The sequence below is a fragment of the Parasteatoda tepidariorum genome, chromosome 6 (assembly GCF_043381705.1).
Source record: "Parasteatoda tepidariorum isolate YZ-2023 chromosome 6, CAS_Ptep_4.0, whole genome shotgun sequence".
NCBI lineage: Eukaryota > Metazoa > Arthropoda > Arachnida > Araneae > Theridiidae > Parasteatoda > Parasteatoda tepidariorum.
The window spans coordinates 92,064,551-92,080,749 of record NC_092209.1 but is presented as its reverse complement, the minus strand read 5'-3'; the positions used below and the strand labels follow the sequence as shown (position 1 = coordinate 92,080,749).

Below are 16,199 nucleotides of genomic sequence, written 5' to 3'. Positions count from 1 at the left end.
AAGAAAGATGCGACACATTTTTTTGAAATGGATTTTGAATAATGAATGGTTGGCTTATGATTATTGAATGCATGAGTTCAATAGAAAGCACACATATTAAATATTATAAAGTGCTCTGATAATTTTTTCTCTCCAAAAAGTCCAACTTTTTATTTTATTTCACTTCTGTTTATAAATTGTCAATCCTATTCGTCATGTTTTGTGCAAAATTGATTTTTTTTGGACAAAGTTTAAGATTTTGCAGCATAGTTTCTAGTTATGAACGAGTGTTCAAGTTTAATGATGTGCTTAAAGATTTAAATTAGGTATGAAAATTGATACGTTCAAAGGTCTTAGGATAAAAAAAAATTGAAAAAAAGGTTACAGTTTGGCAATTCTATCATTTGTAAATGTCCTATTTGTAGACTTTGAATGCATTTAACTCAATAAAAAAAGAAGAAAAAAAACTCAATAATAATGAATTCTATTAAAGTAATTCTTGGTGTTATTTATTCTTACTTAAATTTTTATTAACTTTTAAAAATCTATTTTTCATTTTTTTTAAAATGGTTATGAAAGTTGCTGAACATTTGAGTAGAAGTAAGTAACACAAATAGTTAAATTAAATAAACAAGAAACTGAAGCAGTAAGGTATTACTTGTTTAAAAACTTCATTCCCTTCAAAAATATACAAATTAGACTGCTGACAACCGAGCTCCCAAAATTAGGCGCCCATTTTCAAGATTTGCCAGACTTGAATGAGAAAAAAAAAGTGATTTGAAATATAAAACGTAAAGTGACCCACGAAAAATGGAAAAATAAAGGTGAAAAACAAATCTAGAAAAACTGCAGTAGCCGAGAGAGATTTAGTTGCCACAGTTCACTCATTCTTGAATCTTCTTTTGTTCACATCAATGCTGATTCCGTTTGCTAATGACATTAGTTCTTTACCATCTCGCCACAGCGCGTGGAAATGCATTTTACTATGATTTGCCCCTCTCAGTAACTGCGGTTTTTTCTATTCTATTTTCCATCTTTTTTTTCTTCTTCTATTGGCGACTGTGGTTCTCTAGTTTTGTTTCTCACCTTTATTTTTCATTTTTAGTTGGGAACTTTGCCTTTCATATTTCAAATCACTTTTGTTTCTTCTCATTCACGTCTGGCAGATCTTGTAAATGGGCGTCTATTTCTGAGCGCTTGAGACATCTCGACTTTTATTTCCAATTTGCATATTTTTGAAGGAAGGGAAGTTTTTAGTTAAGCGATGCTATTATTTATTTTAATGAAAATTATTAGAACTGCTTTTAACTAAGTTACATGCATTTAAAGTCTCCAAACATTATATTTTGTTTGAAATTTTTATTTCTCAATTATTTAATTTAGGAAAAAAAAAGAATTCTTCAGGAAAGAAATCATAAAAAAGAAACATTAAAGAAACTCTACTCATTTGAAAAAAAGACCAAAATATTGACATTTATTTTGTCATTCTATTTACTATAAAAGACGATTTAAAAAGTGTTTCTTTTTTTTTTAACATAAATTTAAAAATATTTTCTTGAAAGACATTGGAATATTGAATTTTTTCCATGTCATTCAACTTATTTTATGTTAGTAATACTACACAAAATTTGGAAATTTATTTGGAAGAATATAGTAAATATTACCAAGTCAATTAAAAGCTAGAGTGTGTGCTTTTCCGTTTTTACTTTTGAGCAATATATAGTGTTAAAGCATTTGTTTGAAATTGAATATTGTTTCATGATTTTTTATGTTGTGATTCATTATTTGTTTGCAGTTTTTAATTAAAGTTAAAATTATTTATATTTAAATAACTTTTTACACAAAAGTATGAATATTTAAAAAACCTTTTTTTTTCTAAAAAAAAAGATTTTTTTTTGAAAGAGGAGGTTGCATAAATTGCGAGCAGCGAGCGAGCAGTATTTGTTAATGGAATATTTAAAAAGAGAACAATGATATATATTTCTTTACACAGACACGATGATCATTTTTAAATATATATATATTTTTTTAAATCGGAAATTCTCATTCCCACGTGTCCTATTTAAACACAGGATTCTCATTTCTTAAAAATTAAAAATAATTATAAACATCCGATAATTTTGAAATAGTGTAAGTTTACAAGTGAATGATATTTTTTAAAAGTAGTAAAGTTTACTACTAAATTTTGCTTACATTTTAGGAGCAATAATAAGAAAAATATACTTTAATGAAAGCATCCTATTCTTTTTGTATTTCTCAAAAATACGGATACATTTTGAATAGGTTATAAATGATTTTGTGAGAACTTTTATTGCAACATTGTGAAGATAAACTGCAAAAATGAAAAAAAATTGTTAAGATAGAGTACAATAAAATGAAAAATGGGTTAGAATTTTTTTCAAACTACCTATGGTCCGGGAAATTGAATAGGCAGTAGATTTTCATGAGTAGAAACAGAGCTGAGCGATGATTCATATACTAAAATAAAACAAACGAAATTTTAAACACGCGCTCTTTTCATAATCGTGGATCATCTTGATTTATGATGAATATCAACGACGATACTATCAAGAACGTTAGATGACAGCAATAAATATCGGAAACGATAATGTCACGAGAAAAATAATGAAGTTCATTATCAAGTACGATAATGCAGCGATAGATATCGTGTTATCGACAAAGTAAGAATTAACAATAATGATAATTTATCTCGAGGTAATAAGTTTCATTTAGTTCAACAAAAATACTTACAAGCATAGAAGTTAAATTTTCAAAGTATCGCTATGTAATATCGATATTTCTTGACGATTCATCGTTTTATTAAAACTCACTCATAGCGATAGAACTTTTTAAATGATGTTATAAGAATGAGAATCCTGAGATTTAAAGCAATTTCTCAGAAGAACTTCCTGATGCACGACGTACGCGGTTTCCCATAAAACATTTGTGTAGATGATGTTTTTAGAGTCCTCCTTGATATGCTTATTAGTCAGTTGTTGAATAACGAATTGAGCGAATAATTTTTAGAAAGTGATGACTTTGCTAGAGATCGCTGGAGGAACAAGACAAAGATTATTAAAATACAATTCCAGTCCTTATAAAAATACTGTAAGATCAGAATTTGGTTTGGTCATTAGATAATCACACTTCCTTGGCAAAAAATCACATTTTTTTGTTTCGCAGAATGGCAACGACTCAAAAGATATTCCTATGCAAACGATTTTAGAAGACAAAATAGAATGGAAGACGATGCGCCGTCAATGGCAACAAAAGAAATGGCGAGATATTTTTTAAAATTTGAAGACATGAAAAAATAACTAATAGTTTAGTTGTTTATTCATTTAACCTGATTTATAAAGAGGAAAATTTAAGGGGGTGGATAAAAATATTGTATTCGTATTTTTGAAGCATTTTTCCTCCGATGAAAATACTTAATGCCGTTTCTTACGATGGTTTAAAAACTATAAAGCAATGAAGGTTCCCTTCTAATAATAGAATAAAAAGGACTATAGGAAACTCGGATCAGATAAATGTGTTTATAAAAAAATGAAATGGTAGCAGAAATAAATAAAAATGAAATGGTAGCAGATTTTTATTACAGTAATAGGATACTTTTTTTGCTCTGATAAAACTTTATCATTAAATTAAAAACTTTTCATATTGAGCAAAGACATTTACACCTCGCCAATCTCTACGCTTGACTTTTGCATAATTTATCTATTGAGTCGTGCTTCTGACTCTTTTATCCGATTCATAAATTTAAATCGATTAAAGATTGAATGAAACAGTTACGACTCAATTCCGTACCAGACAACCACATTTCTCAGCAAAAAGTACGTAAGAATTATAGAACACACTTAAGAACATTTTCGTGTGATTCTTCTATCAGACATAACACACATAAAAACTTTTCTTTATATTCATGTATCCGACATAAAAAATATAAAAACCATTCTTTAGATCTAGGTTTTTGACATACCACATGTAAAGCCTTTCTTTAGATCGTAATACTTGGCATAACTTTCCAAAAAAAAAGTTTTTTTTTTTTTCAGATTTAGGTTTTTGACGTAACTCACATACAAACTTTTCATGTGCGCATAAATACTTTAACGAACTTTTCAGTGGTAAGTGTATTTGTATGGCACCAGAATTAGCCTGTAAGTTGTAAATTTTTGTTTCACTTTTTTCTCGTTTTATAATTTCCCAGTTTTTTTAAAAAAAAAACCAGGCAGGTGGTCCCCATTCAAGATGAAAATGAATTATGGATAAAAACAAAATGGCTAAAAACTCATACTGCAATTGTGCTTTTGTTAAAAACGAATTCTTCTCTCATTTAAATTCTCAAGTAAAAAAAAAAAAATCGCTACCTCGTGCATTGTCTTCTATTTTTCCGACAATTCTAACAATTGCGTTTCAACTAAATAACTTGCAAATTACTGATAATGGTAACTCTTATTTTTTGTTTGACATTTGCTAAATTTGCCACGGAAATCTTTTTACTTCGCTGCATTCTAAAATATTTCGATTTTTTTTAATGATTACATTCTACGTTTCTAAAGGTGATGAATCTTGGAACATAGTCCAATTTATCTAACGAATTATGTTTTTAATACTTTTTTTTTCTTTTATTATTGATACATTGGAACCTGATTGATTTTGGGATTCCCTGTCTTCCGTTATTCTTTTTTAAAAAAGAAAAGATTTATTATAAAAGTGTACATTAAATCAGAAGAGACCAATTTAGGAAATATCCAAATTATAAAATATTTCAATAGAAAAGAATATACAGGCTATATTATGAGACACGCACTCTGTGTAAAAATCTTAATTATCATTCTATACAGCTTTATTGTTTTTAAGCGACTGAAAACATTTGTTTACGTTCGTGTATCAATGGGTTAAATTAGACGATGTATAATATAAATTGGATGATTGGCTAAATTTGGCGCTATATATTATATAAATATTTATTATATCGGGAATTATATTAGTATATTTTAATATTTAGACCCAATTATTAAACGCACTCTAGTTTATTAATAATGACACGTTTTGCACTAAGTTTGTATGCAATACTTTTATACTTAAACACATATGTAATGGATATTTATTCTTACATGCTTCCAATTTGTATTTATTTTAAACGTATTGCATTACAATGTTAACCCATTGATACACGGACATAAACAAATGCAAACGGGTTTCATTCACGTAAAAACAATAAAACTAATAATTAAGATTTTATATGGAATCTTACAGTGCGTCTAATAATTTGTCCAGGGACTGTAAACCATGATTTTTTTCAAGTATGAAAGCATACAAATACTGATCGCAATACTATAATAAGTCACATAAGTTAAAATGATATTTTTAGTTAAAATTATAACCGGTTGTATGTTTCGAACAGTAGTTTTCATGGCTCATAAGAGGAAAAAACTTCGTAATCCCTTTAATAGCACCTGATTGAGTTGCTTCTAATGAGTTGCTCCTGAGTTGCTTTTGAGTCAATTGCATAACAAATTAATACTTTAAAAATTCTAAAATTATTTGAATTCATATTTACATTTCACAAAATGTAATTAAATAATAGTATAATTTACATCAATGTGGCTTAGAGAAGGTTTTGATATCAAAATCTGTTTAAAAAAGCTGTCAAACAGATAAAAAGCTATAATCACACAAAGAAACAAAAGAACATATTAAAACCTATTCTCAATAACATATGAAATAAATTAATAATAAATACTTCTTAATGTGAGTAGAGTGGAAGTTAAAAATATAGCATTAAGTTTAAATTCTCAATAACACATGAAATAAATTAACAATAAATACTTCTTAATGTGAGTAGAGTGGAAGTTAAAAATATAGCATTAAGTTTAATTGCACAAAATAAAACATAAAATTTCTGTTTACAGAAGCTTTTCATAAAGTGATGAAAATTTGTTTTCAGCTTAAATAAAGTGAATCGAAATTTGATTAAAATATGTGTTTTCTGTTGATGATTAAAAAGTTCTTTGCGAGCTTATTTGATTGCATTAATAATCATTAGAAAAATGATGATATAATTTGTTTTCAGAACCGTAACTACGTGTGATAGCCTGATTCAAGAGGCTCACACTATGGAATTTCTCACTCTAGTTCAACCAAGTGATCTCAATACAGTCTCGTATTATCATACAGTACGTATAAACTTTGCGGGTCTGGGGAAACAACTTCGCCGATTCGACAAGCAATTTGTCTTAAAGTATTTAAACTTACATCAAAACAGAGTTGTAGTTTAGTTATTTTTTTAAGTACTTAAATGCATGTATAACTCATACTTTTGTTGAATGTAAAATTTTTTTTTAGCTTACAATTAACTTTCAGAACAACTCTTTTGTTGAATTGGCTAGAGCGGGACGCAACCTTATTTTGAAGTAACACCATTTTGTAAATAATCTCTTTTTGACATGCACACATGTTTTCATATTTTATCAAACAACAGTCGAATAAAATTCAAAAAAAAAATTATTATTGACAGAGATCCTGTATCATGTTTTCAACCAATCAGGTTCTTATAATGAAAGAGTCGTGAATTATCTCAGATATTGCTGAGATTTTGTTGAAAAAGAAACTAAAAAGATGAAACATTTGAACAACAAGATGTTTGAAAGCTAGAAACAGTCAATTGTAAAAGCTAGAAATCGCCCTTGGGCAAACCTGGCCGTCCTTTTTCACAAGAACAGTTCCATGCTGGGATAGGATATTAAGAACACCAAGACGCTGTTCGTTGAATGATCTGACGCGGCGGAGAACGATTACTTCAAAATCACCATTTTCTTTTTAGAATTATTTAATTTGGCAGTGAAACTTCTGTTACCCACCCTCTCTCCCTCTCTCGTTGTACGTTCGCGAGAATGCACTCTTAAATATCGACTGCTTTTAATCATTTCAAAATATCGTCTGCTTTTATTGATTATTAAATATCGTTTGGATAAACGATTCTTAACTATCGTTTGCGCTGAATTTTTAATTTATATATCAATATCGTTTGCATTTAACCATAAATAAATATAAATTTTATAAAAGTATAAATCTTATTTATCTTAAATAATTATTTATCTTAATTTTTATTTTCTTAAATTTTATTTATCTTATCATAAAATTCATAACATTTATTTTGAAATATCAAAAAATTAATAATTTAGCAAAAGAATAAGATGATTTAGAAAAAATAAATTCTTAATTTTTAATTCTATGTTCGAAATATTTTTTCTCGATACTTTAAAAAGAGGTAAACAGCTCTACTTTGTTTTGAGATCAAACATAGATTACATCATCCGAATCAGAACATAACATGTAAATAAAAACAGGAGAAGATGCTAAATATAGTGTGGAACAATATTTACATTCAAGAATTTAAACTACTAAGTAATAATTGGTTAAAACGTTATACGGTCTCACAGACGTCACCTTTCGTTTCGTAGGAACGCTTTTTATTTATTATTTATCTTTCCTATTTCACGTCCAAAAACGTTAAGAAGTATTTCCGAATGTTATTCAATCTTTAATAATTTTGGTGACACAGGAACATTCAGTTTACTTGCGACTGACCACCTGAGCATCCACGCTCAGAATTATTATTTTTTTGTTGGCGCCATTAGAGCGAGAGAAGAGGAGGGAGAGGGGAAGCAGAAGGAGAGAGCTTTTAGCTCTCTTCGTGACACACTTCCATATAGCTGGGATCTCGCATGACACTCTTGATCATGTCTTTCAACATGTTGTACCGAGGGAAGATTGGGTACATGCGCGCTGCACGGTACGATAGGTGAAGTGTATGAACCACTTGCCTTAAGTTGGCATACTTCTTTAAAAGTCGGTAAAGATCGTTAATGAGCAGAGTGTTTTCTTCCTCTATCTGTTGCACCGTGGCAACTGCAAAGAAAAACAAAGATTTAAATGAACACAAATAACACAAAAACAATAGATGAAAATTAACAATAAAACCAAAAATGAATACGCGTAGTATCATAATGTATATTAATATGAATAATATAACGAAAAGAATATTATTTAATTAAATTTATTTACAAATATATTTCAGATGTGTTTTGGATGTCCCTTCTCTAAAAAAAAGATATACCATTTTGTTTTCGTTTGCATAGGAAAGAATATATATATCAAAATTTTTTTTTAAAAAATTAATAAGCCACCCTAAAGAAGGAACGTTACAATGCTACATGGATGACATTTCCAGAGCAACTGAATGACTGTTCATATAGAAATTGCAGCTATTCGTCTCATACAACAACGCTCTCTATAGGTAGTTACGATCGCGAATACAAACAGTAATAAGGTGTTAAATCGGACCATGTTTTTTCAATTTGAGTTGATGTAGTAGAGTTTAAGAAGCACGATAATACCGTTAACTTAACACCCTACCAAAATGGAGGGAAATTTAAAGGATAATGCTGCTCAATACGCTCTTAAGTTTTTAATAATGCATTATTTATGCGCAAAAATTTTATTTCATTCTAAATTTATATATTTTTTTTATATGATTAGATTCAACTAATTTTTTCGTAAATTCTTATTTCATTTCATTAAATGGTAGGCATTCAATTATTTGCTTCTGTTTCGATCAGACCGGAATTAAGTTGAAATTTAAATGTGAGACTATAGATAGTTATTTAATTTGTTTATTTTGCTACTATAAAAACAAGCTAGTTTTTATTTCAATCATAACAAAACCTGGCTTTTTTTTTATCTATCAAAGAGCGGGAATGCAAAATTTAATATTTCAAATGTAATCAAATCCGCAGCAGTGAAAAAGAATAATAGTTCACTTCCAAATTGATTTCTACTGTAGCAGCAATTGAAGTCGGAAAAATAAGTGAAAATAAAGCAACATATGAATGTAATTCTTTTTTATAATGTAATCATAACGAAACGGTGTTTTCAAAGATTTAATCCTAAGAGCAGAGCGAAGATTCAGTAAAATAAATGATTCCTGTTGGAATGTGCGAATGTAATCAAATGGCGGTGAAATAAATTCAGTTTCCGAGAGCGGCCTTTGATAAAATCATCTCTCATGGGAAGAAAGATGATCAATATATGGTTCTCTGCAACTTTGATTTTCTTCCCTTTAATGGAGGAACTTGATGAATAGAAGTTCTCATAATAATAAAGCTTCAAATGTTTGACTAATGAATAGATTAATTCGAAAAATTTAATTTAATCAGTTAATCACATACCATTTAATTCCCCCCACCCACCCATCGATGACGTTGTTCATAAATTTTTTGACGCCTAATCGCGTGCCGTTGCACAGCCGTGGTGGGTTCAAATTACGAAGCAAAATAACCGGAGATCCAACTTTGAGTACTAAAATTATGCGGTGATATGCCAGGTAAATTCAATGAGTTTAAAAACTCTGTTGGAAAATTTGCAGCTTCAATGGGATCGCAAACTGCATCAACGGATTTATATGTCACCAAGTTACCTGGCAATAACTGTTGCATCTACAGATTCAATTCGTTGACGTCCACATTTTTTGCTGCTTAGATAGCCCTTTCTGCCAGCCACTCATGATGAATGTATTGCGTGTGTACATCGGGAAATATTAGGCTAATGAGAGCATCTTGTGAATCAATGATTGTGCAGAAATCGTCCGGTAATTTTAAGCATCCAGTCTCATCCATAGTAACTTTTTCATCACCGATATCTAACAATTGTCTTGAGAATGTTTCAGCAGATGGATCTTGAAGCATTTGGACGCGCATATTTACTTTTAGTAGAACTTTTTCAACATTGCGCCACAGTGGAGATGATTTCAAGCAAGCATTCATCTCATCAGCGCACATTAAACGCGGAATGACGGGAAGTGTTTGTCTGAAATCACCTGAAAGGAGTAACAGAGTGCCGCCAAATAATTTGTCATTGTTTTTTTATATCCTTCAATGTTCCTGTTCAACGCCTCAAGCGAATGTTTGTGTGCCATAGTGCAATCATCCCAGATGATAATTTTACTGTGTTTCAACACTGTGACCATAGACGAAATATTTTTTATGTTGCACACTGCATCTGGGTTGTTTTGAATATTTAGTGGCAGCTTAAATACTGAATGAGCCGTTTTGCCTCCATCCAATAAAGTTGCCGCAATGCCAGATGATGCAACGGCCAACGCGATGCCAGTATTTGATCGTATTTCACCGAGAATCAGCGAAATAATTAATGTTTTGCCAGTTTCACCTGGTGCATCAGGAAAAAAAATCCACCTTGTCCTGCCGAAACTGCGAGCATAATGCGGTCATAAATGTTCCTTTGTTCCTCATTCATTAGTGGATCATTGCGAGAAACAATCGCTGCTATTTCTATCGTACTGCATTGAAGTTCACGATTTATGTCAGTGTTTAATAAATCAGATGCACTTCGACTTGGCGAAGGCATACCGAAGTGACTGAGTGGCAAGTTGGCAATAATAATGCATAGATCCTCAATAGCAATCAGTGCTTCATTGTACATAGCATCGCTGAATGCTATCGTTAGATCGTTGCAACGTGTGCGATGTTGATACCGTATATCATCAGTCATCGAATCTTTATGATTATCCCATAACGTTTCTATACGGGCCGGGTAACACGTAGTCAATACTATAGCAAACAGTAGACGATTTTGCTTTGCAGTACAGTTCAATGCTGCTTCTGCAAGCATACATTCCCACTGGTTGTCGTCTTCCAGCAAGCCGAGTGCAAAGCATGCATCTTTATACCTTGGATGCTGATGTCCATCGACTTTACGTATATCTTGAAATGACAATGAGCCGGTGATATTAACCAACAACAGTCGAAAATAAAAGCACTCAGTCTGCCCTGGATTGACTGTAAATAATCTCCCCAAGGCGTTTGATTTGAATAAACCGGGACGTGCATCAACCGGTGTGCCTTGCTTCAGATTCACAATAAAAGATTTAAAATACTGTGGAAACTTCCATTAGTACATAGAACCTTAGCAAATACAAATAAACACTCTTGATTAAAGTTAAGAAATCTGTGTCGAAAAGGGTTAATCACAAGTCTATAGTCCAAGTTTGATCTCTTATGTGACCTTTCCAGAATTTAGCAATAGTTTTATAGAACAAAAAATATAGTATAAAAGTTAAAAAAAAAAGACAACAAACGAGAGAGAGATAGTAGAACCGAGTCATTAGAGGCTCATCAGCTTTTATAATGAACATCAGTATAGGTAAGTTCTCTCCATGCCAATTAATTTGTTATTAATCAGAGAATTTTAATTTATTTAATTTGTTATTGTATAAAGTATTATTAATTTGAGTATTTTAAACAGTTAGAGTATGTAAATTAATTCAACAATATATGCATAAAATAAACGATCATTGGTTAAAATGATAAGTAGTAGTTTGTGTCTTTAAACCACCGTAACATTATAAAAAAATCAGATTCTCTAAAAGTTGCATTTTTGTTTTTTTAATAAATATTCCGCTTTTATCTGAAAATTCAGTCGTTGAAATAAAATAATTATATTTATTTGAGATTTCCAAAGATAGACAGAAAATTCAAACTACGTCACGTTGTTGTTGTTTCTTATTGAGGCTCTTAACAAGTTTCCAAAGTTTAGTGTCAGATGATTTCGAGTCTAGCTTGGAGCAAAGTTCCAACCATTTCAATCTTTTGTTTTCAGCGTAAGATCTTCTGATGTCTGCATTGACCCTGTTTAGCTCAATTCTAGAATGGACATTAGTAGAGTTGGTTAGCTCTGTGATCAGTTGATTCCTCTTGTCCAGGGTTGGCAGGTTTTTGACATGTGACAGTTTTTGACGGTTTAAACCGTCCCATCAAAAACCNTACCGCAAGAGACCATCCGGGAGCTTTATCGGTCTATGCCACGCCGTGTGGCAGCTTGTATCCAGGCTAAAGGCGGGTCAACACCTTATTGAACTTGTTACTGTAACTCTGCAATAAATTATTCAATTGTTCTGAAATTTTAATTATTTACTATTCTGTACATTGTCTTCCCATCCACCAATTTTCGTTTCAATCGAACAACTCCTTCTTGTTCTTGGTGCGTCTATTCTTTTGTTATAGAGTGCATATATATATATATATATATATATATCTATATTATTCATTCATTTATCTTTTTATTAGTTCTCCTCACACTATTGTATTGATATATTCTGCTTTGGCTATATTGATACAATATTAGAAAGCACTCCTTTTTGCGGATTGATGATTGATTAAAAGATTGTGAGCTGATTAAAAGATTAAGAATTTTATAATTTTTCTCTCCTTTTTTTGGGATATTTATTTTTCGGATTTTTATTTTTATTATTTTTTTCCCTTTATTTCAATTTTCTGTGATTTTTTCTATGTTATACCTACATTTTGAACTTACGTAAAGCAAATATTGCATATTATATAAAGCAAATATTGCATATTATATAAAGCAAATATTGCATATGTAAAGCAAATATTCCTGTCATAAAAAACAGTAAATAAAGTCGAAGATTGGAATATATAAATCAATTAATAATTTGCTGAAAGTGTGACGTTTCTAGCCAATCTGCAAAAACTTTTTGATTGATAAATAACAGTAATGTTCCAACAGCCCTACCGAACTAATTTTACTACAAAAATGAAAAGGTTTTGCTTGCTACCCCGTCATAAAAAAAACTTATAGACGCCCTTTGATATGAGTGAAATAAATAATTGCTTAAATATGTCTACATTATTAATAAAGTGAAATTTATTTTCCATATATGCATAATAATGCATGCTAAATGTTTATATTGTAAGAATGTTTAAAATTTCACAATGGTGTTACTTTTCAACACATAATTTTAGCTTATTGAATAACTTTTTTTTTAAACATTCATTTTAAACATTTTTGAAGTTTTTGATCACAATCATATTTCTATCCGTGCCCATAATTTCGTCCTGCCATACACAGTCCCTGATCTAGACGCACTCTGAAGATTCTATGTAAAATCTTAATGATCAGGTGATATACAGCTTTATTGTCTTTACGAGACCGCTTTATATTTGTTTACGTTCGTGTATCCATTGGTTAATATGAATGGGTGGTCTAATGTAAACAATAACAAGCGTCCTTAAACCGGAAGAAATTTAGAAAATTTCCGGTGTATCCCTCCGCTCATGTTATGACTACGAGGCTATGTGTGAGCAAGCCAAATATTCTATGCAGTTTTGTTATTGTAATTTGGGTTCAAATCTAAACATAATTGTACCATTCATAAGAGCTTTCAGAAATGTATTGATTCTCAGAGGTCGTAAGGCCAAAAAAAATTTTGGAAAGTTAATATCTCATTGTGAATAATTCTTAAGGTTTGCCATGTTTTGTATTTTATCCCTTATTTGGCTACATTTGAATAAAATGTCGCCAAAAATATCTTTTTAAGTTAGCCTAATTAGAAAATATTCTAATGATTATAATATTAATATGTTAATGCTGAAGTTTAAAGGCTGAAAGAAAGAACTCGGTACTTGTGAAATACGACAAAAGATATGATGCAATAATATGGTGGCGCGTTTTTTCAATCTGCGGCGTAAAAATATATCGGAAGCAGTAACCCGGAAGTCTTGAAAGAGCAATTTTACCACTAGCGCCACCACCCTTAGCTTTACACGATCACCCATCCATTGTAATGCAACACGTCAAAAAATAAATGCAAATAGGAAGTCTATAAAAAAACCCATTACGTGCATGTTTAAAGCCTATCAACTCGTGTAAAACATGTGATTATTAAAACACTACTTAATAATTTGGTCTGCTATACTCATATAATGCTTGATATATAATAAATATTCTATATATGAGATATCGTCTCATTTAATCCATTGATACATGAAAGTGCAAACGGTTACGTAAAAACCCTGATAATTGAGATTTTACATAAAATCTTACGAATAATCTGTACATATTTTGAATAAAACATTCAGTAAAAAATATACACTTACTCGGAACTTTCCAGAAAGAAAAAATATTTTCATCATAAAAACCTTTTATTTTGGAAAGACAATTTAAAGACTGTGAGAATGGCTTTGTTTGAAAAAGAACAAATCCTTTTGTAATGCCCAAGAAATAGCCTTTTTCCTATGTTTTACTTTAGAGACTATAAGCACCCCCGATACAATCGTCTGTTGTTTTGAAAGATTTCTAAAACAGGTGAAACACCTCGGATCTATCTAAACTCCATAATTTATTTTAGGCTCGTTCACACAAATAAATCTTTAGGTGAATGGCCCCCCTTTTTTTTAAGCCTGAATAAGAAATAGCAGATCAACCCTTCATATTCCTTCCGATTTAGTTCGTAAAATATGAGGTCTTTCTTTTCATGACAATGGGTTTATTGGGATTCCCTTTTGGAAGAAAAATTTCGTTCGTTTTTATTGGATGCGTTTGATTAGATTTGATTTTTTGAGCTTGAGAATGTCAATAAGAATGGATTGATGTAATTGTTTCTGAAACGCAAAGTATAAAAATTTTCTTACTTTTGGAAATTAGTTTTGTTGAGATATTATTAAGCCAGCAGCTTTAAAAATACCACTGCAAATCATAAATTACCTGAACATTAGATATTTTAAGAAAAATAGGGCCCTAAATCCACGTAATTCTGCCGAAAATTTTATTTCCCTTTTTTTTGAACACTGAGCAAATTTAACAACTTAAAAAAAATCCTTTATAAGGAAAAAATTCATCATGCTTGGATTTTTAAGAGAAAAATGCATATTTTCCAAAGGAAAACCGATTTAGATCCAACTATGTATTTATGTCGAAAAATAATAAAAGAGCGTTTGAGCAACATTTTATAAAATTTTCATGCAAAATTAATAATACAGCCATTGAGAATTGTTTTTCGAAAGGCCCCAGAAAAAAATATTTATATCATGGTAGTTCAAAATAAAAGCGAATTTTTTTTTATATATATATATAAATAGGTGATTAATTGCGTAAAAAAAAATCGAAATTTGGTAAATATTTATTACGGTTCGTACAGATTTTTCTATAATATGACTATGTATACAATATGTAATTATATCTATTATGTAATACGTTCGGCTCACTTCAAGTGAAATCAAGATTAAAAAAAAAATTTTTTGTAAAATCTCGCAGCTCTCATGACACAGATTTTCATGAAAATTTTTTTGTAGAAATGTTTCTCATAAAAACGGTTAAACTAGTTTTTTCAGAATATTTGGAATAAAACTACCTTTAGGCGGCCAAATTCGAAGCTGTTTCTATTTAAGAGTATGTCGTAACTACAGATCATATGATAAAAATGTCCATATCTTTCTTATTTATAAACCAATTTACTTTATTCTGGCGGCATTAACACTAGAAAGACTGAAACTATACCTTTAGTGCCTTCAAAAGCAGTCAAAATGATTGAAAGGTGAAAGAATAATTGATGGGTCAAGTAATTTGTTTAAAATTAATTTTTTATCATTTTTTATATTATTTAAAGTTATATAACAAGTTATTAGTAAATATTAACAATGAAAAAATTATATGTTGTTCAAAAAGTCACAAAATTCTAAGAAATTGTGNATTTTTTGCAAATGAAAAAGCAGTTAAAAAGCAGTCAAAATGACTTTCTTGGGCAATCTAGTGTTAAAAAGAAAAAGTCAACACTATATAATTAAGCTATTTAAATGCAAAAAATACTTAGATAAATTTTTAAAAAAGTTTTACTGAAATAATTTTTTATAAATGCTTTTTGGGGCAAATTTCAAGATTTTTTTTTTCTGTGATGTAGCAATTTTTACCATTTGAGATTATTCCTCATTATGCAAAACATAATTTTCAACATAAAAAACAATCAAAGATTTTTTTTGTCTTTTTTTTTATCATTTTAATATAAAAGTAAGGTGAGTAAAAAAATAAGGAGTGGTTATTAGGCAAAGATTTTTTTTGATGTCAATTTTTTTTCGAATTAAGATAAATGTCATATTTTTCAGTACATAAAATACAGAGTGCTTTTTTTGTTTTGTCCTTAATTTAAAAAAAAATGGTTTTTAGCTACAAAATAAGTTTTTTATAGCACAAAAACAAACAAAATTAATCAACCTCGTTTTTTTTTTTGTCATAGAGAGCAGTTGCTTTCTCATAATGTTAAACATTATATATTTTTATTGACACTAGATTGCCGAAGGAAGTCAATTAGAAATGTATATAATGACACAATTTCTTAGAATTTTGTG

The 16,199-nt window shown here is 29.9% G+C and overlaps 1 protein-coding gene across 1 annotated transcript in view; it reads right to left on the bottom strand.

Moving 5' to 3' along the window:
• Positions 1 to 6,793: 6,793 nt before the first annotated feature.
• LOC107445183 (uncharacterized) overlaps positions 6,794 to 16,199 on the bottom strand; it is a 165,548-nt gene continuing 156,142 nt past the window's right edge. The window contains exon 5 of the mRNA XM_043050878.2: positions 6,794 to 7,893. Coding sequence (XP_042906812.1) covers positions 7,667 to 7,893 — 227 coding nt within the window. The 3' untranslated portion in view covers positions 6,794 to 7,666. The remainder of the gene's footprint in view (positions 7,894 to 16,199) is intronic.